The sequence below is a fragment of the Ambystoma mexicanum genome, chromosome 11 (genome assembly GCF_040938575.1).
Source record: "Ambystoma mexicanum isolate Mex_15411 chromosome 11, UKY_AmexF1_1, whole genome shotgun sequence".
Lineage (NCBI taxonomy): Eukaryota > Metazoa > Chordata > Amphibia > Caudata > Ambystomatidae > Ambystoma > Ambystoma mexicanum.
In genome coordinates this window covers 1,021,239,141-1,021,265,491 of record NC_090934.1, presented here as the reverse complement: position 1 = coordinate 1,021,265,491, position 26,351 = coordinate 1,021,239,141, and the positions used below count along the sequence as shown (strand labels likewise).

General features: G+C 42.5%; 1 protein-coding gene across 8 annotated transcripts in view; it reads left to right on the top strand.

Annotated features, from left to right (window-relative positions):
• Window positions 1–26,351, top strand: part of DENND4A (DENN domain containing 4A) — a 2,028,245-nt gene that overhangs the window by 1,392,782 nt on the left and 609,112 nt on the right. For 4 of the 8 annotated variants that reach the window (XM_069624248.1, XM_069624250.1, XM_069624253.1 and 1 more), the window contains 2 exons: window positions 765–909; window positions 18,315–18,443. In XM_069624248.1, coding sequence (XP_069480349.1) covers window positions 765–909; window positions 18,315–18,443 — 274 coding nt within the window. The remainder of the gene's footprint in view (window positions 1–764; window positions 910–18,314; window positions 18,444–26,351) is intronic. The other 4 variants (XM_069624251.1, XM_069624249.1, XM_069624254.1 and 1 more) reach the window with 2 other exon arrangements.

Here is a 26,351-nt window from a genome sequence, read left to right as displayed (position 1 = left end):
TCCCTTTTCTTTACTTTAAGTCCAATTTGCAAATGCGTTCGTAATCCTACGTGATTCTGCATGGTGCATTTTCTTTCTTACACCTGCACATGCAATTGGAGTCTTACATTCTTTTATTTCTCAACAGTGATTGGGGAGGATAGCTCAGCGGCAGCGTGCGCGTCTTGGAAGCAAGACGACACGAAGCAACAACAGGTTCGATCCCCGGGTCCGCGCTTAGAAACCTCTGGGTGTTTAAGCGCGTTATAAATACGTAACTAAGACAAAAAAAAAAACAACACAATTACACAACTAAGAAAAACAAACAATTCCTGTAACAGCGCCTCGATGCCTGTGGGCTGTGTGAGCGCTTTATAAATGTTAAATAAAAAAATGTTAAAAAAATTTAAACGTGATGCATTCTACGTTCCATGAGGTGTGCCTAATTAAAGTGTATACCAAATTAAAAAAAAAAGGATAACGTATTTACAACAGTGGCCCAGTGCTCCTTGGTCTGGTGCTTACATTGCCTACAAGGTCTTTTGCAATGTATTGTATACTTTAGGATGCAGCATGCTACTTTATTATGATATGATTGGTTACTTATAACGTGCTTATTACCCAGAGGTTTCTAAGCGCAGACCCGGGGATCGAACTCGTGTTGCTCCGTGTCATCTTGCTTCCAAGGCGCGCGCTTTGCCCCTGAGCTATCCTCCCGTGCCAACGTTTGGCTTACCACTTCAAAATGCACAAACTATGTTACCTTCACTATTATTTCTTTGCAGGCTGTTCTGGAAAGCATCTGGCCCCGAAGCAATACAGGTGGCTATGTGCTGTGGACGAAGATTAGGAATGTGGTGCTGGGAGTTGCACAGTTTAAAAGAGCTTTAAAAAAACATCCTGCAAATCTGCCGCCTACAACTCCCTCAGGTATTCCCAAGTTCAGGCTTTTTGTTTCCTATGCCATGTATAGATAATGTTCGTAGAATATATAAAGCTTGCAAATGAGACCATATATAAGTATATTGAAGATGTGATCTCTTTCTTGGGGCTTGTGGTGGAAGGAATGAGGGGTAGATGGATCGTCTTAAAATCGCATAGGTAACACACTCTTTATACCATAAATGGTCACTTTATTTGGTACACACAAAAACATGCATCAAAGTTAACTTTCCTAACATTGTTACATATTTAGAGAAGTCTCACGTTCGGAGACTGTATACTCCTGATGTCTTCTAAAAGTCACCACCTTTATGTTCCCTGCCACGTTCAAGAGCTTACTCTGTCCTGCATGGGATATTCTATAGATTCACATGGATAGAGTACACCAAGAACTTTTGATGGGACTTTTTTAAAATTTCTAGGGATATTAGTTTGAACCCCTGTAAAATCAACATAAATTACAGTACCCCATTTTACAGAAACTTTTAAGATTCTTGTTTTCCTTAGGCACATAGTGATTGTATTAAGTCCAAGTTCCCTTTCTGGTTTGCACTAGTCCCTTAAAATGATCTCTACTAACTTCCATTATATGGTTCTATGCATTGGAATTATGGCAGTAAAAACACTGCCAGCATTACCTTTTTTATTTATTTTTGTTATTGAGCAGTACCTCCTGAAACAACACCAGACCAAACGTGTCTGGGGTCTTGGTCGGGCTTTCCATGTTCAGGGGGAAAGGGTCTGGAACGCCTTACCTGTACACCTACGAAAAACTGAGAACCACCTTGAATTTAGAAAGCAGCTGAAAACAGCGCTTTTCAATCAGTACGACTAATTACTGCAGCAGCTTTGAATTATCTACTCTCTTGTCTCTCGCCGCCTGGATGCCCACGGGCTTTGGCGCGTTATAAATAAAACATAAGCATCAGTACCTCATCAACAAAACGCTTGCCAGTTACCCAACTGTAAAGGGTGGGGAAAGAGAAGACCGCCAGCAGTGTTTTTACATTTAGCATTTGAACTCTGGAATGTCGACCCAGTCTAGTATTGTAAAAGTCCTTGATCACCTATTCACTTTGTGTTTTGGGATTGGCTTTGCGTAATGCAAACCGCCTGCAGATAATTGTAGCATTGTTCCACACAGATTTTTGCCTCAGTGGGCGTTGATTGTTTGGTTTGAAGGCATTCCTTCCATATCTTACTTCCAATTCTGCTAAGATTTTGGCATTTTATAGGTAACAGCCCCCACGCCCCCCCATTTAAGAGTGGAGGATGGTTTTTCACATCACATGCTTTCTTTAGAGAAAGTAAGCTTCTAGAAGTGGTTCAGTGCCACTCCCTTGACATATGTCCGTAGCTTTATTATGTGACCCTTGTGTTAAGTTAGAATCGAAACCGACCCAAATAGCAATAGTGATTTACACTTCAGTCTTGTCAGTGTCGATGAACCATGAGTAACAATGACATCACATTTCTTACAGAAGATCATTATCTGTGTTTTATTTTGATCGATTTTCAGAGCAGCAGTTATCCAGTGCTGTGAGTGATATAAACCCGCTGGGGCTTGACCTTGGAGCACTGGATTACCATGAATTAACCGAATTAGAAATGTTCGAGAGAGAAAAAAACGAAAGTAAATTGAACACAAATGACTTTCGGTTTTCACTCCCCCGAACGTTCCTGATAACCTGCTTCCCCCACACCCTTGCTTACCTGTGGGCGCCACACCTACTTGTGTGCCGCTGTGTCCAGCATCTGCCTGTTCCGTGCATGGAACCAGCACCACAGGGTCGTGTTTTTCTTCTTTTATTTCCAACTTTATTATACCCCTGATGACTTTATAGTGAACAAGGGTGCAGGGAACACCCTCGCAACCCCACTTTCCTTGTTCACTATAAAGGCACCAAATGGTAAATTGATTCAACATTTTCGGCTGTTTGTTGTTTTCGTACAGCCGAAATTCAAACAAATGTACCATTTGTTTTTTTCTCAATCAAATCTGCGAATACCTGGTGCACCATCACATCTTGTCGGGATTCTTTCTGAAAATGCATGTCATGAAATTTGGTGGAAAGCTCCTTGTAGATTGTGTAGCAGCCATATTCATCAGCTACATATTGAGCAATTGTGTCTATAGATTTGCTTATTGAGATGACATGTTGATCCAAGTAAAACTGTCACTGACGTGCAAGTGTGCAGTTTGGTTAGAATTTGCAGCTGGCTTTTCAGTATTCCCCACCTAAATTATTTGGCCCACAATCTGTTGAAAACCTCACAAAAGAACAAACCATTTCACGGTTTCTTTGTAGGCAATACTTCTCTGGAATCTGTTGTAAGGCCTTACAGTAATGTTCCTTGGATTGGCCCTTTTGGACAGAGGTTTACTCTAAGGGAATGGCATGATATTATTAGCAGTGCACCAATCCTAGGATCTTGTACAAGATGACTTGGAAAGATCTTAACCAATGCATACAGGAGTGTAATAATCTGATTGTTCTCAGATGTGGGGCTTGTGTCTTCATTATACATGAGTCCTATGAGTCACCTCTTCTGTGACCCTGTATGCAAGGTTCAACACAGGAAATCATGGACCTTTTTATTGTGTTTTATCATTGGATTAAGAGCATTGAAACACCATCCAGGTCTTGCGCATGAGACGGGTTTGTCTCTTTAATTACTCGTTTGATGATGAATCTCGTAGGTTGAGACAGAGAGAATTCCTGCCCTTGTGTTTTCTGTCCTGCTCTTAGTTGGAGGGTCGATAGGAATGTATTCTTCCACCTTCAATGGGTCTGACTGATCTGTTGACTTTGGTTATGCACTACCAAAAATCCCTGGAATTCCTTCTCTGCAGCAAATAAGTAATTCCAACTTTGATCCTAACATAGGGGTTTCATTTTTGTCTGTTTTAAAACATATTTTTGTCTATTTTGGCTAACTGGTGCTTAGGTGCTTTTGTTGGGTTACTTACATGATATTGTACGTTGCTATGGATGTACCTTACTGGATCTTCTTGTCTATTTTACCTAAAAGATTAGGTTCATGCTTATGTGATCTAGGATTTCAACCACGAACTGTGTTCTCAATTCTCTTATTTCTGTGACTCATCCTCTGGCGAGATCTTGAGGAGAACAACCAATAGTATATGTGCAGGGTTTTCTTTAAGTTAGTGTTAACTTTCATAATGGTTTTATTACAGAGCAGTCCCCTCTTAGAAGGTGAGGGGGGCTGGTCATAAAGTACAGCTCACACTTCCAACTCAGCACACATTAAAACACAGCCAACCGAGAATATTTGCAAACACAAATATATATTCTATATAATAAACATCCATATAAAATTTACAGCAGTTTAGTAGTAACAATCTAAGATAAAAAATACAAAGCATTAGTGTTGCTAAATGTCACATAGCAACAATATAAAACAGGTGAGCAACACAGTTTCAATACTTTGTTGTGTCAAAAAGATTTCTCCCATAGACTGCAATGGGACAACGTTCATATTTGCTCTTGGGTATAGGTAAAAGGTAAGTGACGGTTACCAGAGCCCAGATGGAGATGCAGTATAGGTAACTTTCATCCTAGGGAACGATGGATGTTCCTCTTTGGGGAGATCCAAATCCAAGTTTGATCACCAAAGATCTTGGGGAGAAAGATTGCAGCGCATCGCCTAGGAAGTAGAAGACAGTCTTGTGGCGGTAGATAATAGGATGCATTGAAGCGGCCCACATGATTCTGGTGCAGAGGTTGGATCCGGTGTCTGGTTTCCAGAGGTCATATAGAGCTCCTGGACATGGAGCACTACAGGCAGCCGCTCTGGATTTCAAATGCCAGGACAGAGGATGAAAACGAGGCAGTATGACCTCCACAATGTGACCCAATCCTCAATTCAGTGAGTCCAAATGCAGCATCAGCGGCGGAAGGACACAATGCTGACCCTTTAGGATGAGTCAACTCAGACTTTCGTCAGGGCTGTAGCACTGCAGGCTGGACCGAGGATAGACCCTCTGGTCACTAAGGGACAGAGGTTGGGCTTCAGGAAGATCATGGGTAGTCAATGCAGCTTCAAGAAATTAGTCCTCACCGTCATTTTAGTCTCTTCTTCTTTAGGATGATGTCCAGTAGTCGACTGACCAATGACTCAGGGTCTCCTTAGTTTCAAACACACATACAATGGGCTTGGAGTAACCTTAGACCTTCAGTCATTAGCCAAGCTAGATTCAAAGATTTGGCAGCTACCCAATCAAGGGAAGACAGCCATACTTCTCTTTCCGAGGCAACTCTGCGGACAAACACAGGGTTGATGATTGAGGTGTCTAGCTGTTGCTAACTCACATGAAATGGGTCCTCACCCACATGAAACCGGATCCTGATGATTTAGGGAAATCTTTGTGAGCTTTGAGTCAGAGTGCACATCAGCAAAATAGTTGTTGCTGCCATGAAACATGAACAAGAAGGATCACAAATAGATGGGCAGGTGATGGGACCTAAAAAACACACTGTAGCCATTGTGTTCCTATTCAGGGAGTAAGTGTTCACCCGTGCTTAAAGGGCTGAATTGCAGGGCAACCTAGTAAAGAGTACATAGCTACCACCAGCGTGTTACTAACACATTTTCTGGGAGTGGAAACCTATCCTGGGACGAAAGTTGGTACTTTGCATTGCTCCTGCCGAGAGAGTCTTATGGAATGATGAGGTAAACATATAAAAAGTGACTTGCTTTTACCTGTGAGGGTTTGAATACAGCTTAACTGGTAACACAAATGCACCAAGACATGGAGAAAAAAGAAGCCAAATGAGTAGGGTCCAACACAAACGGGGGAAACAAAATATCTGCCTTAAGAGATTTCAAAGTAATGGGTTATATTTTCATGTGCTTGTACTTTTCTAGTTGCTAGAAATTATTCAAGGGAGTTCTGTAGGGTGAGGGAGGTCCTACGTATTCATTTAATTGTTTCACTTATGTAACTGCATAGAATATCTTTAAACAGCAATTCGATTTCATCTTAAATTGTTGAATTTAAAGTCGCACAGTGGTAAGTGATGGTCGCTGCTTGCTTCTGAGAAGATTTCCATTTTAATGCAGTAGTGATTAGTCAATCTATATTTGAGTTAATATCTGACCTGTGTATGTTACCTTTGCTCAGCTGTCCCCTTGCACTCTACCATTAATGCAAATAATTGATTGGCCATTTGAAGTAGTTTTGTACATCTAGAGATTAATTTATTGTACTGTGAAATTTCAAAGTATTCTTCCAGGCCGACATAGTCATCAGAGGCTATCGCTTCTTGAAGGATTTAAGCCTAAAGTCACCAGCCTGTATGATATTCTACTGTGGATATCATTGCTTTGCTTTGAAGATTGGATTGCAATTACTTAAAGAAACTGCTCATTTCTAATCCTCAAGGGATGAAAACATTAAATATGATTAAATCAATTTGTTCAACAATTCCCCCATAGGGATAATCATTTGTGATTTCATGAGGTTAATTCCAAATGCGCAGATGCGTTTGTGGATCAATGTTGCTAGACCTCATTTGGGGCAACCGTGTGCCCTTTTAGTAGCTAGAGTGGTGAAAAACATATAATCTCGGCAAATAAACGTATAAGGTTTCATGCAAAAAAAGAGTAATGTCGGCAGACTTTATCAAGGGATCTTTTTCAAACCAGACCATATGTCTTTGAAACTCTGCTACATTCCAGCACCAGTTAGTATATTTGACAAAGGTATGGCCATTGTAGGTGTACTGCACATGTCAATATGGTCCAGTTATGACAATCTGCACTCACCGGTTGGAGGGATGTTTGTTTGCCCTTTATCCATCAGGCAATCTCTGCATTGTCCACAAGGCTTTCTGGGGACTGGCTCCAAAATACCTTCAGCTATCCCTCTGCAAATACCTCCCTTCTCGAGCTCTTCACTCCTCTACCTCTAACTCCCTCAGGGTCTGTCGTTTTTCTAAGAAACAAGCTCGGGGTAGATCTCTGTCTTCAGCTGGGTCCTCCCTCTTGAACAGCCTCCCTGCCACTCTAAAACTTGAGGAGAACCATCTCCGGTTCCGGAAGCACCTCAAGACCTTCCTCTTTGCTTCTGCCTTCGCCCCCATCTCCCCTGCTGACCTGTTCTCTCCTGGCACCATGCACCTGGCCACCCTTTTTCCTCCGGGTCCACGTTCCTGCTGACCCTGCCACCCTCCCGCACTACCTCTGGGCCACCCCTTGCACTGGGGTCTGTATCTGTACCCATACAGCCCCCCCTTTTCTTTTCTCCTGCTGCACTTATCTGACCTACCTGGTCTGCTGCCTTAAACTCCGCACTTGCCACTTGCTGGCTGCACTACCACATTTGTTGCTTTTATTATTTATTTATTATTATTTATTCTGTTCTCCTTTTGCTCCACACTTTCGACTTCCCCCCCTTCCTTGCACTTTTCCCCTCCCCCATGCACCTGCGTGTTCTCAATGTCGCTGGGCCTAGTAAGATCGTTGTTTTTGTTGTCCCCTGTTCCCCTCCCTTGCCTTGTGGCGCTCTGAATCACTTGTGTTTGAGCGAGATAGAAATAAAACATCAATACAATTCAATTAAATCCATTCTGTATAGTTGAAGATATTTTAGTTGTCAGTTTCACAACTTGTGTAGATGTTATCTGTTTCCAGTCGAGTAGGTATATGTCTAGTTACACGGTTATCGGATGCAGATGGGTGGTGAGCGTCCTGAGGGTTCCTACGTAACTTGTTCTGATCCTGTTAGCTGGATCTTATATGTATTGCCCAATATCAAATGGCTGGTCTCTCTCGATTTGAGCACAGCTGGACATTTCGTTTAGCCTTGACAGCCATTTTCATCCTACAGTAATACAACTAGGAAATGTCTTATGATCTCAATACTTTGGCATGTGAAACAGAGTACTGCAAGTGTAGTACTCGTGTCCTAGTTGGCGTGCTGGAATCTTAAGTTGACTGAAATATGTTCTGGAATATTAGGGAACTTGGTTATATGTTATTGTTGTTGACATTTCTTGGATTAATTGCATCCATTTAGGTATTCTGTAAGTCATTGAAGTTAGCAGCAATAAGGTTGATTATTGGGTGGTTTTGAGCATGTAACCGTATATTGGTAGCCTTGTTGAATCGTCCTTTGAGAGAGTGGGATCGCTGTGGTTTTCAAGATATAATGAGAAATGCACTGCATGAGGGTACAATATAGTAGAGGAAAGTGGTGCATTCCGTCCCCTGTTGGCTGCTGACGGTTCCAATAAGCAAAGAATACTTTGGACTGAAATGGAGCTGGAACACGATCACAGAACATAAGTGTATGTTTTTTCTACTTTGAATTCCTTCTTTTGTGTTATTTTTTATTTGAGCCTGGTATTTAATGCTGTTATTCAGGAGGTTTAAATAGTGGAAATAATGTACCACTGGCAATGTTATTTTCTGACTGTTTACTTTGTGGGGTTTAAGAAGTCCTTCATTTCCTTTGCTGATTAAGGATGGGCAAGCATCATACTTTGCTTTCGTAGATGCCTGTATTCTACTACTGATCTTTGTGTCTGACTGTTATGTTCGTTTTGAGTAGTTATGGATGGATTTGCATCTGTATTCCCAGTTGGTCCATTGTGTGTAATCCTTTTGTGTTTTCCTTTTATTGCATTTGATTAACATATCTACTAAATGTTGTGCGAGTTTATCAAATTTTCCATTAGTATTATCTGGGTGTTGTCACGTAGTGTGTTTTTAAGATCCAGAAATCAAATGCTTTCTATGCTTTCAGACCTATAAAGACCTTCAACGGGGTTGTTAAAATGTTGTGTTCTTTTCTGCATTAGCCAACATTATTTCTATACCCATTGAGTTTGATAGAAATCTACCCGTTCCAGTCAAGTCCTTGTTGTAATTCCTGGATTCTCATGGGCTGGCTAGTGAGCAGATGATCTAGTTTGTTGTCATCATTCCGAAAAGAGACTCCTCTATCGGCAAAGGATTTGGTTCTGTAAAAACATATGGGTGGTCCGTACTCTTGATTTTATTCCCTGTACTATACTGATTGTATGGTTTGTACCTAAGCAGTTAAAGCTATAACACTGGTACCTATGGTTGTTCCCCAGCAGTTCTAGTTTATAGAAATAAAACTCAGAAATATAACTGCATAGGTCACCCGCATGAAGTTGCGTAGTTGCTTGTCCACTTCCAGCTCTGAGGTGGCGTCTACTGATTGGGACATAAGGTTCATAGGCACACAAAAGCGCTGGAGCAGTGACTACAGAGCAGGCAATTGAGCCCAGACCCCTTCACCTCAGGATAGGAAGAGCTATGTACCTTATAGTATTGACTATCACGTCACATGGCCACCTTCCAGTTTTCTACATGTGTGGCGTGTGATGGAGCGGTCTGTTCAGGGGAACCACATGGGGCTAGGGGACCCAAGAAAAGGACAGCATGCTAGGAAGGAAGTAGCCGTTTCTGCAAGAGTAGTACATGTTACCCTTGACACACAATAGCTTGTGGAACCAGTTTAAAGAAAATGCAGGGAACCTTCCTACATCCCAACTCCTGATTGGCACACAGTTTGTAAAACAACCCCTGATTGTTATTTTCACCCCCCCCCCCCCCCATATAAACAAATCTGTGCTAAAGCTAATACTTATGACAAGCATTGCCAATTGCCATGCCAACCAAATTCTTTGTTTCCCAAAACCCCTTCTCGCCTCTCTCTAGTATTGTTTTTGCCACATGGTGACACTAGCACATAAACATATGTGCGAAAAACCAATAACAATTATGAAAATGTAATTGAATGAAAAATGTCATAAATACCTCTTGAAAGCAAATCAAAATTGTAGAAATTGGAATTATGGCCTTTTATAAAACCTGCAAGCTTTTTAACATTTTAAAATCAGAATGCAAGATACTTACTGTGCCAATTATTGCACGCTAAAGCATGTGGCTTAAGTTCCAGAGATTACAGGCAACCCATGTGGCATAATGAGTCAGGTTAGAAAAAGATAGTTCAACAAGCTATATTCTCATTAGATGGTGGAAAGGAAGGCAACATGCAGGTTTACAGCATTCCCTCATCCTCCCTCTCCCATCCCCAAAAATAACATCAGAAAGATCACCTAGCCAAACGGCATAACCCTGTACCCAAAAGGGGTCCTGAATGCCGTTTTCCATTCATCACGCTCTCGTGCTATGCACCTCGGAGGTCCAGCTTAGTGAAAATTACTGCTCCTTGGACCACCTCAAGGATATCTTAAATGAGAAGTAATGGACATTTGTCTTTAATGGTAATAGCATTCAGTTTCCTTTAGTCCAAACAAGGGTGGATTTCCATGCAGTCCTTCTTGGGGACAAAAAAAGGGAATCCCCACAAGGAGATTTACACTCTGCTATCAAACCACTTTGAAGGTTGATCTGAAGATATTCTTTCAGAGTAGACTTTTCAGACTCAGAAGGTACAAACATCCTACAAAAGGGCACTACTGCTGCAGGGAGTAAATCTATGGCACAGTCAAAAGGACGCTGAGGCGGTAGAGTGTGAACAGTTTTATCTGAAGATATCCAAATAGTCGTGATATTCAGGCAGAACCAATGCAACATTTCCGATGCACAGTATAGATTTTCTGTTCAATAGAAGTGGCCTTTTCTTCATGTCTGGTAAGAGGTAACATTGTTCCATACAGTAGGAAGAATTGAGATGCACAACGTGGGCTGTCCAATCAATGGCAGGATTGAGTTTGGCGCCACGGGATTCCCATTACAAGGGGCTAGAGGGTGGCCTTATCGGGACAGTATCGGAGAAGATGGGTAGCAGAGGCACAATACATGCAGAGTCCCTTGTCTCTGCTGCATTTCTGTTCCTTTTCAGAAACGAGGCCTCTTACAGCTCCGACTTGCATAGGCTCCATGTCTACAGCTCGATTATCTCCAACTGGTTGACGCTGCCAAGGAAAACGTGATTTGTTCCTTTTGGCTTTCCTTTCGAACATGTGGTAATCGTTCTATAGTACAAGTGCCACTCATTCTGAGAAGGAATCCGGGCGTGGTGCACGTGCCGATTCATCTTTTGTTTCTTTAAGTCCACTCCTGAACAGTGTGAATTGTGCAGTCTCTGGCCAACCGGTCTCAGCTGCTATTTGCTTGAAATTGGACATGTAAGACATAACGTCAGCAGACCCTTGTGTGAGGTTCAAAAGAGATTCTTGTGCTGTATAAGTCAATTTGAGTCTAATGAACATCTCTTTAAATGATCGTAGAAAAGATTCATAGTCCCTAATCACATGACTATCTGTGGTGACTAGTGTAGTGGGCCAAGCTAGGGCACTTTTAGTTAAGTTTGATACGATAACCCCAATTTTTGCTCTATCAGATGAAAAGGACAGAGAATGGAAGGAAAAATGAACAGAGCAAGCACTAAGGAAGTCATTCATATGCTTGGGATTTCTGTCGAACTTCTCCATTTTATGAGAGGGCATGAGTGATTCTAATCCCAGGGTTTCTCGTGCTGCCATTTGGCGCAAGGTAGCATTTTCTGCTTTTAATGCCTGCATCTCCTGAGACAGGGATTGCATGGCATTTACATTTACATTTGTGCCATAATGCATGTTGTGTGCGTCTCAAACTGTGAGAAATTCCAGTTGATAATATAATATGAGCTCACTTACTGCCAATCCATAAGTATTCAATGGCGATAGAAGAGATTGGATCCAACTTATTGCACTTGCTCCGGAATACCAATATAAGAACCCAATGTTGAAACCATGAGGGGAAAAGGCAAAGCCAGAAAAACCCTTGAAGTGATGGTTTAAAAAAAAAAAAGGATGATGAGTAGATCCAGAAGGAAGGATGAATCTGCAGTGGAAAGGTAGGTCTGAGAGGCAGGATAAGGCTGTGGTGGTAAGTAGGTCCGGAAGCATGGAAGAGGCTGCAGGGGCAAGGCAAGTCCAGAAGGTAAGACAAGGCAGAATTGGCAAGCAGGAGTTAATAATCACGATCCAGGAAGACCGAAGGAGAAGTACACTAATAAACTGGGGATACTAGACAGGAAAAATCAGATGGAAGGAAGGTAGCAAGGAAGTAGGCAGGAATGAACAGAACTGTAACCAATAGCTAGAGTTCTAGAAAACAGCATCAATACTCAGTTGAGACGCAGCTGCACCATGGCTCAGTCCTGGATTTATGCCCACCGCGGTGAGCGGAAGGCACCATCTTGGGCAGGAGGAATAGACCGCTAACACAGTAGCATGATGGAATTGCACGCCACGGAGAAGGCCAATGTCGCCACAGCAACAAGGACTGCGTTCTCACAGAAATGAATCATTATAGGCAAACTCCACAAGGGCGAGTAATCTAGTCCATCCTTTTTCATGTTCCATCACAAAACATCTGAGATATTGCATCACTCTTTGGTTCACTCTTTCACTCTGTGGATGATAGGCTGAGGAGTAGCTGAGCTCTACCTATAGGTTGTTGCTAAGGGACTTCCTAAAAGCTGATATGAACTGGGTTTCTCTGTCAGTGACAACGGTCTTTGGGATTCTGTGAAGTTGCACAATAAACTGCAAGAAACACTGCGCTAGTTTTGGTGCTGAAGGAATATCTCTGAGAGCAATAAAATGTGCACTTTTCGTAAACCAATCTATGATGCTCAGGATGTCAGTACATCATCCTTCATTGGGAAGGTCTGTGATAAAATACATTGTGCAAGTTTGCCATGGTTGTCCGGGAAGAGGTTAGGGATGGAGCATACACATGGGTTTTCTTCTGATGGTTTTAGCCTGAGCACAGACTCCACTACCTTGGACATAATCTGTGGTGTCTTTTCTTATAGTTTCTCACCAGGCAAAACTCTTGACCTTCTCTAGGGTTTTTTGAATTCCGAAATGGAAGATCATGACACCAATACAGGAGTGTGTGTTTGCTACCTCTTGTGGGTAGCCAAATGCGTTGTTTGTGAAGCAGTAACCCTTATACTATAGTGTTTTCTACATCTTTTTGGAGAAGACTGTTTTTCATAGAGGATGTGTAGGTCTGCCTTAAGATGTATTCGTACAGGAGACGAGCAGAATAAGTTACTACCAGGATCTTATCTGGAGATATGAAAGGAATCTCCTTTAGCTCTTCTACCAAGCTTTAATATGCTTTTGATAAGGCGTCTGCTTTCATGTTTTAGTTTCCTGGCTTAAACGTGACGATGAAGTCAAACCTTGCAAAAAAGCAGATCCATCTATTTTGCCTCTGGCTGGTGGATTGAGCGGTTTTTCAAAACGGCGCCAAATTCCTATGATCTCGATATACTGTGCTGGTATGACGTGCTCCCTCCAGAAGATGCCTCAAGTTCACAAAGGATTATTTTATGACTAACGATTCTTTTTTTTTAAAAGCTGTAGTTTTTCTCAGCTGGAAACCACGTACATGAGTAGTAGGCACTAGGATCTACAAGTTGAGAAGCTTTTTCCTTCTGTAATAAAATGGCTTCTTGAGTATATTTGGAGGGGTCAGTTTCTAGAAAATAAGGTAGTTCAGAGTCCGACAAGCATAGTATAGTTGCAGACGTGAATTCACTCTTTAGCGTGAGAAATGCCTTTTTGGTTTCTGGAGTCCATAGAAACGGCATTTCCTTTTTTAGTAATCTGGTGAGAGGTAGCAAAACCTGAGAATACTCTGCCATAAATCAGCGATAAAAATAGTTATTTTACCGTAATAGTGGAGGGCCATTCAGTGATGGCGGAAGTCTTTCAAGGCTCTATCTCGATTCCTCCAGTCATTAGGACATATCCTAAATAGGTTATACTAGATTGTTGAAACTCGCATTTAGATATCTTGGCATATAGTTGGAATTTTCTCAATCATTGGAAGACTTCGTCAACATGGAAAACATGGACTCTATAAGATGGAGAAAATCTGAGAATGCCATCCAAATAAAGTACAACGTATACATCTAATATGCCATGAAAAGTGTTGTTGAGGAAGTATTGGAATACTGGAGGAGCATTACAGAGCCTAAAAGGCATGACCAAGTATACTAAGTGTCCATAACAGTTTCAGAAAGCAGTTTTCCATTCCTCGCCCTCTGCTATCCTGACGAAATTATACGCCCCTTTGAGATGACATTTTGTGTATATCTTGCTGTCCCGAACCTGATCCAGCAATACCTGTATGAGGGCTAAGGGGTAGCAGTTCTTAATTGTAATGGAATTCAGTTGGCAGTAGTCCACAGATGGCCTGAGTCCTGTTTCATCTTTCTTGGGAATTAAAAATATTGGGGCTCCTGCTGGGGAAGTGGAATGCCAGATGAAGCCTTTCTTGAGGTTATCATCAATGTATTGTTTCAGGATAATGTTTCCCTTTTCAGAGAGAGAGTAAGTGCGTCCATGTGGGATCTCGGTATCTGGAAGCGGTTCTATGGTACAATCATATTATTGATGGGGAGGGAGTTTCTCGACTTCTTTTGGGTCGAATACATCTGTGTATTCTGAGGGAAGATTAAGATGGGTAACAAAGGCCTGTTGAGGTGGACAGGTGTGGTCACGTGTTTTTTTTTTTTATTTTTTTTTTAAATACTTTATCTTTTTAAAGAAAGAAACATGTCAATCATAAAACAGTATGTACATTTTCATTACCTCAGAGGCGAACATTCAGCATATACCATCTGTACAACATCTAACAGTCTAATTATGATATAAATAACAATTGTAATACTTATATTAATCTACTGTACAAGTCCTCTAGCCTATTGTAACTATCCATCACATGTAACAAGACCAGACAAGACATCACAGACAAACCCACACAAAAAGACAACAAATAACAGCGCATCTCAACAAACCACTCTCCTATTGTGTCACATCCATCTAATCGCTCAATAATACCTACATTAACCATACAGTTCATCAAATGATCCCGCAATCTCAGAGTAATAATCCTCACCCTTCTGTTTTTTTAGAAATAACTTTCTCATAACCAGACAGTGTTCGCAAATCCAACAGCCATCCTTCCACTTCTCTTTTTTTCCTCGTCTTCCAAACCCTTAAAATATGCCTTGCCGCCACCACAAGCACTCTATTAATCCATTCAGTGCATTCCCGAGCTACCACACCTCTCTCCTTATTTGACAGGAGTATTGTCGAAAAAGGCGTTCTTGGTAGTGTATCCCCCAGTATTAAATCCAACATACTCAGAACATCATTCCAAACGTCAATCACCCTTGGACATGTCCACAACATGTACAATAAGGTACCTCCATTGCAACCACACCCCCAATATTTGTTGTTATCCAACAAGCCTAAATTAGCCATCCTCGCTGGGGTCCAGTATAATCGACACAGAATCCTCTGCCGTACATATCGTAGGCCTAAATCCATTTTTGATTGCGTGTCAATTTTCATGAAAGCATCCCACTTCTTTATAGACACATCTTTGCCTAATTCCTTTCCCCATGCCTGACGCGTGTCTTTGTTTTGAGGTGCTAGATCAGCTAGAATAAGGGGTGGTAGTGTCTGGGAACAGGAGTGTAAGGACAATGCTCAGCTTGTAAAGTGGGCCGTTGTTCTCTTCAATCAATCAGGGGATTGTGATGTTTCAACCACAGGATTCCCAGAGTTACCTGGAAATGAGTTGCAGCTATGGCATGAAATGATAAATATTCCTTATGATTAATTGCAGAAATCATGAGAAGGGAGGGGGCTTGGAGGGAAATGGGTCCAGAGATTAAAGGGGAACCATCAACCAACATAATAGATTCTGTCTGGATGTGTTTTTTGGGGAGAATGATATATCAATGACATTTCCTGTGACTCCACAATCCACTAAGGCAATGACCCTTTCCCTTTTATGAGTATTCCATAATAGGTCCACTACTGAGTAGACTGGCTGGGCAAGATGGGACAAAGATTGATAGGGAAACCCGTAATGAATGGACTCGGCCGCAGATTTTCCTTTAAGGGCGAGCCAAAGAGTGTACCGTTAGGGAAGGACGCTTTGGGCACCCTCTTACGTAATGGCCTGTCTTTATGCAATAATAGCATAAATTCAATGTTGTTCTTCTCTCTTGTTCTTCTAGTGACACAGGTCCCCTAACACTTCCCAATTGCATTGTTTCAGCATCATTTGACGGTAGGACTTCCTTTTCCCAATGGGAGACCGTCTTTTGGAATTCCCACCTCTTCTTCTCACCCCTTCTATCACTATTCATTTGATCTATACATATAATTAAGGAAATGAGGTCAGCTACATTATGGGGGGGGGGCGCTACTATTTGACTTAGGGCATCCTTTAACTCTTCTTTTAGGCCTTTACAAAAAATACTAATTTGGGCATCTTCTGGCCAATTTATCTGGGTCACCAAAAGCCTGAAATGAGCTCCATAGGATAAAAGGTCACTGTTTCCTCTCTGGATAGCCAGTAGTTCATTTTGTCAAGATTGGACGGCATATTGTCTATCGAACATGTTCCGAAAAAGGGGCCATTACCGTCAACGTAAGGGGTAGCCCAAGCCAGTGCAGTTTTATCTAAATTAAACAACACAAAAGAGACTTTTGCCTGGTTTGATGTAAAGAGTTGGGGTTTATTCAAAACATTAATTTGACACTGAGTCATGAAGGATTTAAACTCTTTGGGATCATTTCCATACTTTGCAGGCATCGGGGGTGGGGGGACTGGCAGAGGTATCTCTTGGTAAGTACCAGGACTTGGTAATGTAAAAGGGGTTAGTATAGGTTGGGATGCTCCAGTACTAGTTTTAGGGGAAGACCCCGTACCCCAGGTTTGGCTTGTTGGAGTAGTATTTTTTTTACCAATTGTTCTACCGTTCCTTGCAATATTGTCATAGATTGATAAAGAACTGCATTTTCTTGATGCAAAGTGGCTACCTCCTCATGCATTTTCAGAACGGCAGAGGCTAAATCCTTGAGTACTACCTCCATGATTCGGGAGAAAAACCAGGTTCTTGCAATCAAACATACCTGGTCTGGTCAGACGGAAGGCACGTTTTCTCAGGAATCCTGAAGACCGCACGCCGCCAACCTATAAAGAAACATCCACGAGGTGGCTTTAAAATCCCTGCTCATGGATCCTTCTCCCCAAGCAGGAGTGCTAATTGACACACCCCCTTATGAAGATTGTCCAAAACAGGAGCGGACTGAGCCATAAAATTGTCTCGGGCACTAATGAAAAAGTACCCAAGGCGGAGTATTTTTGATAAAATGTGATGCAAATTGTGCATCCTAAAGAATATTTATTCAGCAACACTGGTCAAAACTGTTAGCTGCATAGTGAAGTAACTCATCAAAATGGCCCACATTGGCCAAAGAAGTGGCCCACTTAGACCAACAAACTGGTCTGCACCAGCATTTTGTGTTTTTGGTTTGGCCATGGGCTTATTGCCCAGTCCGAGCCTGGGTGATACATGGACAGCTATAAATATACTATACCAAAGAATAATTCATTTTTTGGACAAAGAACAGTATTCCAGTATACCTGAGATCTTCGCAGTCTCCTCAGTGCAACCTAGGCATCTCCTTAGTACTCAGTGCAACCTAGGCATCGGACTATAATAGTATGAGCAAAGTACAAAGAACGTTTCCGATTTCCTCGTCCTCCTTCTTAAACTCTACATAATGACTTTACTCAGACTTCCCATGCTCCCAATTTGACATTATTCCTTCTTATGCCTCCCAGGACATTAACGCCCCTTCACAGTCTCATCCTACCTCTTCTCAAGCCACTGAAGTCTTCACTAGTTTTTACCTTTGAACACAGTGTTCCCTGTCCAGCAGATATACCGATGCTCCCATTTTACATTGCATTCATTCTGTTTAATCTTTCTACTCATGCACATATATAATCGAATGCGTTTTTCCTTAGAAAGTATCCCACCAATTTCATCACTTGCGTAGCACAGTTGTTTGAGTAAATACAGATTTTTCAAGCATGGAGATCGGACAATTTTTTTAGGTGCCATTTCCTTGTGGACAGAACAGATCAGAAGGTGGCAGGCAGCATCATTTCTGAAAATCATGATCATCCACTATGAACGACGTATTTGATTCTAGCACATAATTACATCACTGGGCGTGCAATTTACCACCATTGCTGTTGTGTGAGCATGTTCATCAGCTGAGACAAAGTAGTTTGTTTTCTTTTCATTGGTTGTCCTTTGAATGCCTGATTCACAAAATTTGTTGTCAGCTTTCAACTTATTTATTGATGTTTCGCTTTTGAATTGCATGCTCACAAATTAGTTGCTAAATGATTGTATGATGCATATGTTAAGGACAAGCACATAAGAAAGAGTAAATGCAAGCAGCTGAGGGACCGAGTAGCATTGTTTGTAAATAATACCCATTCTATGCAGTGGCATTTTTAGTGGTAACCTGCTCTTATGCTTTGTTCTTAAGCAGATGGCAGCGACCTGGATGCCCTCAGTCATGGAAGCATGGATAGTTCCAATGACATTAACACTACGGAGCAGACGCCCTTCAAAACTGGTTTAACCAAAGTAGATTCTGACGATAGATCTAGCACAGGTTTGTCTGTGTGCTGCATTGTTTGTATACATGTATACGTGTAGCACTTGTCGCATGTCAATGCTTATCCAGAATGTCATGAATGTGAATAGATGCTTCAGCTCGAATCTAAATGAACAACATATACATGTCCCAGCATGTTCTATGTTCTGTGAGCATTTCCTGGTTTGGGTGCATGCTGAGCTGGCAGTACCTAGCATGAAAGGTGTTATCTCCAGCATTTTATTGCAAAACCAATTTTAAACGGTTATATAAAGTAGAACTTCTTAGCAAGTAAAAATCATAACACCAGCCAAAAGCTAGAATTGTCAATTTTTCTAATCCCCCCTATTTTCCCTATCTCACCCCCCTCGCCTCCCTCCAAAAATTGAGACCACCCCAGGGTGTAACAGAAAGTCCTGAGTGCAAAGGTGAGGTGTCACTACTCCCCCTGAACCCAAGTCCCCAAGCACTTAAGTGTGATCTCCAAATTATAAAAAGGAAAAATGCCTGTAGAGGGTAGGCTTAAACACCAATTGGGGCTTGTCCCTGTAGAGTGAGATAACAGGCGAAGGAGAGCAGTTTAGAGTGAGGGCTGTGATTTTCTCTAATGCCATGTTTTCCCACACTTTGACGCACCACATGTTCCAGACAGGGCCCTATGGCGAGGGTCAGCCATGCTGCGGTTAGGAGGTGAGAATGTAGTTCCACAGTGGGACCTTCAACAGGATAGGCCCCCACTGCTTTGTCGCCCAACAGGACCAGCAAAGGGTCCAGCGGTAAGTTCATGCCAGTAATGTCCTTAATTCTGGAGAGGATCCCCTTCCAAAACATGCTAGCTTTGGGACATTGCCACCATGTATGGATCAAGATGCCCATCTCCCCACATTCCCACCAGCACAGAAGGGAGTATGATGGCTGGATTTGATGAAGACAGTTTGGGGGCGGTACACTTGAAGCACAGTTTGTGTGCCCCTTATCTATTGGTTATGCAGCAAGACGACTTGTGAACCCTGTTCCATATGTTAGTCTATTATTCGGGGATGATGTGTGAACCTAGGTCTTCCTCCCATTTAGTCACAGTGTTGCATGACCGCTGGGTTCAGTTTGTCTAGCAATTTGTATAAATAGGAGATTTGGTCAGTTTGTATCCCTGCTTGAAGAGATAGCTCCAGGGGAGAGGGTTAACGGCAGCCTGCTGCCCTAGGTATGGGATGCCTAGTGCCGCATTTGGATGTAACAAAATCTTTCTCCCTCTGAAACCTTGAATGTTTTTTCAGCTAATAAAGTTTAAGGGGATGTTTAGTTTATAAATCTGTTATAAATGTTTAGGTCCCCCTATCTTCCATGCGATAAGAGGGATGTGGTGACCTGGGGAAAAGTCTAGGTTTTCGAGCATCGGGCAGAATGGTTCTAGGCCGGGTTGATCGGTCCATAGTTTGTTAGCACTGCCCCAGTATTGCAGGGCTACCTACATGGGTGTCTCTAGCAGCTGGGCTGAGTAAAAGTAAGGTCTCCAATGGGATCCTCAAGGCATCCTGTTCTAGTTCAGCCTATCGTGGTTTGAGATCCCAGTTGGCCCAGTGAAAAATTGCCAATATTAGCGAGGCCTAAACATAATGCTTAATGCCTGGGATTTCCAGTCCCCTTGTGTGTACTCTTTTAGTAATTATCTTAATGCAAATTCTAGAATGTTTATGTGCCCAGATGAACTTCATTATACTCTGCTGAAGTGAGTGTATTGATCTTGAGGGGTATGGAATCAGAAGGGCCTGACAAAGGTACAGAAAGGTAGGGATCAGTATCATTTTTATTACCGAGACCCGGCAAGCCAGGACATTTCTGTCTTGGCACATCTTTTAAGGTCTGAGACAAATTCGTCAAGCTGGAGTTTAATGTTCGATTTGAACAGGTCTGACGCAGAGTGGGTAATGTGGATCCCAAGTTAACTCTAAGATGTCTTGGAACATTTAAATTGGAAATGCTTCTCAATGAATCACATTGTAGTTTGTGATACCTGGATGGAGAGCCTGTTGGATTTTGCAAAATTCAATTTTGAAGCAAGAGGTTTCTTCATATTGTCTCAGTTCAACCATGAGTGCTGGTAGAAAGATTGCTCCAAATTTGTGAGGCTAAGGAGAACGTTATCAGCCTGTAATGAGATCTTGTGGTAAATGTTCTTTCCATGGAAGCCCCCTACACCTGCGTTTCATGTTCTTTGCGCAAAGGGCTCCACTGACATGCCGATTAGGAGGGGGAATGGAGAGCCCATGGCAAGTCCCTCTAGTAATGTAAATAAACGAGGAGATGGGGCTATTCATACGTGTTTTGGTGGATGGGGCAAAACATTGGCTAAGATAAATGATAAATGTTTATGGGCAAATTCAAAGGCATCATGGTCCTGGTGGGGAAAGCCCAGCCTAACCTATTGAAGCCTTTAATACATTTTAGAATCTGTGTTTGGCAGCCTTATAGCCCCATAGGATTCACAGTCGGACGGTTCTTTGTAGGGTTTTAGAAACAGGGAAGTGCCATTGTTGGAAAAGCCTTGAGGGAAGACCCAAATGAGTTGAATATTGGAACTAGGGGTTCCAGCAAAATTGTATTGAATGTATTATAAAAGAGGGGGTTGAAGCCATCTGGAACAAAGATATATTATTTTTAAGGCCTGCCATGGCAAGACCCATCTTCACAATTGAGATAGGACTTTCCAGGTCTTTCATCTCTTGCTAGCTTAATTTGGGGACATTTACAGAGTTTAAGTAAATATTAGCCAAATCTGGAGCTATAGGTTCCACCTTCAGTAAAGCTGTGTAATAGTTGGATAATAACCTCATTTTCTCATCTTCCTTAACATTTATGGAGACCTCATCATCTTTAAACAAAATTCTTTGTGATTTGGCCACTTTGATTTTGCATGCAAATAGGCAAGTTATCGTTGTTGCCCCAGATGTAATAGAATTGTCCAACTTTCAGCAGAGCCTGCAAAGTGCTGTCTGGGAAATGGGATTCTAGTTTTCTCTTTGCTATCTTTAGTTCCCTACGTTTAATGTTTTTTAGGGGACTTAATCTCTTTGTGCTGCTGTTCTTTCTGTTGTAATTCAGTATAAAGTTGAGTTCGGAGTTGCTGCCTATTTTTAAAGTATAAAGCAGGGCTGCTAATCAATTCACGACTGATTTCTGATTGAATCCATCCCAGAGAACTCTGGGGTCTGTATCTGGCGTAATTGTTTCTGAAAATAAGGTCTTATGACTTGAGAGCACCGTCAGTAAAATAGGATCAAGGAGGGCAGGTCGTATGGCCTCCATTTCTTATAATTGGAGCTTTGATCCTTGCGACTCTCACTGTTGCCCTTACTGGTGCATGATCAGAGGGGCCACTGGGTTCAATCTTGACTTCTGAGGCGTACACGATCAGTTTACTGGATAATAAGATTAAGTTCATCCTTGCATAGCATTTATGGACTGAGTAATCCGAGTAGTCGCGTATGCTGGGGTTGCTAAACTGCCAGGCTTCAATTAGGTCTAGTCTTCTCAAAGCTTTAACTAGTCACAGGGCATGAGAGGAGTCTGTGGGATGAGGGAGGGGGTCTTATCCATCGTCTGGTCTGAGACCATACTAAAATCACCCAGGATTATTAAATTCCCTTTGGCAAATGGGATTAATGAAGTGAGGAAGTCTTCCAAAAGTGTGTTGTTTTTGGTTGTGGGCATATAGAGAGCGTAATATGTATTTGTATTTATTTTATTTGTATTGCGCTCCTAGCCCTGGGGCATCTGGGTGCATGTCTTACAGATATAAATAGCATTACATGGGCAAAAAATCTTTGTACCTAGGTTACATAATAATGAGAAAACAAATGCACAGTATTGAGCTGAAGCACAGGTTAACAAAGAATACAGAGGAATATTCATCAGGTACACAGAATAGTACAGGCAGGTACATTACATAGGTAAGAGCAAGTGAATGTAACAGTGCTAGTTACATAGGAGGAACAAGGTAAAATACGCATTACAGGGAAAGGTAATAGTAGGGGCAGGGTGGAATGGAGGGCCCTCCAGATCACCGGGTCAAGAAGTAGCTAAGCTTATGAGTGCTGCCCATCATGGTCCAACACCTGAAGCCAACGTTTGGTTTTGCTCTTAAATAGTTGGAAGGAGGGTTCGGATCTGAGGGAGGAGGGTAGAGTGTTCCTTAACTTGGCCGCTAATACAGGGAAACTAGATCCTCCAGCTTTTTGGAGCTTAAATCTAGGAATGGATAGGTTGTGCGCTTGAGCAGATCTAAGGGGTCTTCGGGATGTGTGGGCAGAGAGCCGGTTGGTAAGATATACTGGGGCGAGGTTCGCCCGGGTTTTGTGTGTCAGTGCCATGGTTTTAAGGGAGATTGTGCTCAACAGACAGCCACTGAAGGTTTCGTCTTGTTGCAGATATGTGAAGTTGCCTCAGAATGTTGAGGGCGGTCCTAATAGCATTATTCTGTGTTACTTGGAGCTTGCTGATATTTCTTTGACTAGTACCTAGGTAGAGGGCATTGCAGTAATCAATTTTGGCCATACCTAGGGTTCTAGCTAGGGTAATACAGGGAGATGCCGTAAGGAAGGGCCTGCATGCAATAATTAGTTTGCATGTGTATGCTGATGCTGCAACAACAGTGTTAGTTTGTCTGGTGAGCGATAGTGTGGCATCAAGGTAGATGCCTAACGTTTTGGTATTATTGGAAACATTGATAGTGTTGCCATCGATGGTGAAGGATTTGAAGGCAGAGTCCAGTTTATTAAATCTAATGTGAGAGCCGAGGATTAGTAACTCGGTTTTCTCATCATTTAGACAGAGTCCTTGATGCGCCATCCAGATTTGGATGACTGAGTAGACTTCATTCAGGGCTTTTGTGTCAATTGCGTGGTCACCAGTGATAGGGATGAGTATCTGGGTGTCGTCCGCGTAGTTTGTATACGTAACACCCAGATAATCAAGAATGTCGAAGAGAGGCTTCGTGAACACATTATAAAGAGTAGGGGAGACACACAACCGTTGCGGGACCACACAGAGGACTGGTGAGTGTTCAGCGGAAGCAGATGGTGAGAAAGCCCTCATGCTTCTATTTCCAAGGAAGGATTTGATCCAAGATGTAGCTTCGTCTGAGAAGTGGGCAGCTGTCTTTAGGTGGTGGCAGAGAGTTTGGTGGTTGACCAAGTCAAAAGCTGCCGATAGATCAAGCAGAAGTAGGAGGGCTAATTGACCCTTGTCTTTTATTTCTTTGATTTGTGTGATGGGGTCAATCTGGCTGTTTTCGTATCGTGTCTGGGGCGGAAGCCTGATTGCCTAAGGCCCAGGAGATTGTTAGGTTCTAGGTAATCCTGTATTTTCAGATAGGCTGCACGGTCCAGAATTATTTGTAGAAAGGGCACCGTTGTAATAGGTCTATAGTGGATGGGTTACTAGGGTCAAGAGTGTTTTTTTTGATTAGGGGGATGACCCAAGCATCTTTAAGGTTATCAGGCACAATTCCTGTTTTGAAGGAGGCATTAATGAGAGTGGTAATGAAAGGAGCATGGTCATGCGCGGCCTCTTTAATGACTGGTGCGGGCATAAATTGCCTTGACAGTTGTGGGGTGAGCTTCCTAATAATGTTTTCCACTTCCCAAGTGGACAAAGGTGAGAAACGAAATGGTTTAAGTGAGAGTTCCGGGGAAGTGATATTGTACGTAGCTGGTTTGGATTCTGGGTCAGCGAGTAAGCTACATTTTTTAAAGTTGATTTTAGTTTGTAGCATAGATATTTGATCAAGGAGTGCCTTTTGATTGTTGGAGCACCATAAGGAGTCTGTGATGCATTTGTCAATGGGGGCAATAGGAGATTCAAGTTCTTTGAGATGGTTGGGTGACCAAATAGTTCACCTCGCCATGCAATGTACCCCACTCCTGGGTCCTTCACTAGGCCTGTGCTCTTAAAGGGGCTGTTTCTCCCAGTGAGGAGCGGTTGTTCCTGTGATGCATCTAGCTTTTTCAGAGTGGTCATCAGTTTTCTAGAACACAAAACTTGTAATGGTTTATAATCAAAATACATATTAACTATGGTCATGAAAAGTTCCCCTTCTGGTGCTGAGAAAGCCTCTTGCCCTGATACAGGGGTAGCACCAATGACAGTATTTGCTCGAGGGCTCTATGTGCCAGGGCCCAGCGTCGCCCCTCATTGCCTTGCATGAGAGGTCTTGATAATCCACCCTCGACTCTTGCAGTGGGCCTGGAATGATCGGCTACAAGAGTGGTCACGGAGTGGCTGGACAAAATCAATAAACCAGAGGTGCTGTACTTGAAGTTGGGGAAAACAGGAGCAGTTGATTGTCCTGAGAGATGCCAGCATGCTTGTGGGGGATGTAGCTCACCAGGCTGCTAAGAGGATGGTGACAGCGAAGATCAGTTAAAGGACGTCATTAAGAGCTGTGTCAGCAATCGAAGAGTTAAAAGGGCCGAGTTTGCTTCTTATCCTGCTGCCATCTCTCTGGTCCACTCTGGACCATATAGCAGAGCCAGGAGGATGCGATAAAGCTGAGGGGCCTGTACCGGTAAGGTCTGTCGAGTCAGAAGTCTCATCTAGGTTGAGCTGCGAAGAAATGTCTTGGAGAGATGTGACCGGCCAACACCAATAATACCATGTAAATCTTGGAGTGCATGGGAAGCCCCATCTGTAACTGATTGGTTTAGCTCAGAGCCACTCTGTGTCTGGTTTGAGCTTTCGGACCTTGACAGTGTAAATGTAGAGATGCCTTGAAAGCAGTAGCGGGACCCACCTATGAACTAAAAATGTACTTTAAGTATTGCAGATTTATTGATTCATTCTTTGATGGTGAAGAAATGGACCTGAGTGATAACGTCAGAGAACCATTCTCTTCAAGCATTTTTTGGCAAGAGGAAGTTGGTGGATCCTGTCCAGCTCTAGCGAGGTGGTGTTAGGGAGCTGGAGGATAGCTTGAAAAAGATCTTCTACACGTGATTGGCGCTTCAAATTGGGACCTGCCTGGTTATGCCCCTAATGCAAATATTGTTTCGGCAAGCCCTGTTTTCTTGGTCTTCCTGCTTGCATTGTAGGTCGGATTGCATTTCTAGAAAGTTCACTTTGTCAGAGTTCTCAGAGCTTTTGATTTTGGTCCCAGAATGCAGCTTCCCCAATGCGCTTCTAAACCGCAAGAACTTGCTTATCTAAAATGCACACCTTCTGAGTGAGTTCAGAGATGCTCCCCTGAATCTCCTTCTTAATGTCTGTGAGGAGCTGGTGTATTTGGTTCTGGAGGTGCTTGTTGTTGGGTGAAATTAACTTGCACAGTTCTCACTTGCTGTGTCCGCTTGTGTTTGTCCTGAGTGCCCATAAAAGACAAGACATTGCTACACCTCTGAGGTTTTGGTGCCTTGGATGTCATCCTCAGCAATGTCAAGCAGTTGATTTTCCATGAGCGCGTCTATCTTCACAAAATGGTTTGACTGCTGGATGGCTGCCTGCCTTGAATGTACCGGGTTGCTCCGGGCCAGGAGTGAGGGGATACTTCATAGTGCAGAGAGGCTTAGTTCTAGGGTCACTGTAGCATCAGAGGCTGCACAAAGAGTACCGTTCATGCCAGACCACTATCCCCAGCTTCCATTGGTTACCCCCTAGCTAGAGTTGTCGGGTCTGGTGGGGTTGCGCAGTCGTGAGAATGAGGCTTTAAGGGTTTTGTTAAAAGAAAAGTTGCAGTGTATGGGTATGTTAAATTTGGAACATGCGCCTAGGCTTCCATAGGTCAAAGAAAATAAATTTGTTTGAATCTTAAGTTATATTTTGATTATTGCTTTAATACCAGATACATTTTTGATCATACGTAGTGCCAACAAACTCCATTTGGAGGCACGTGCAATTTGTTTGCCTTTATCCAGGCTTTCTCAAAGCACAACA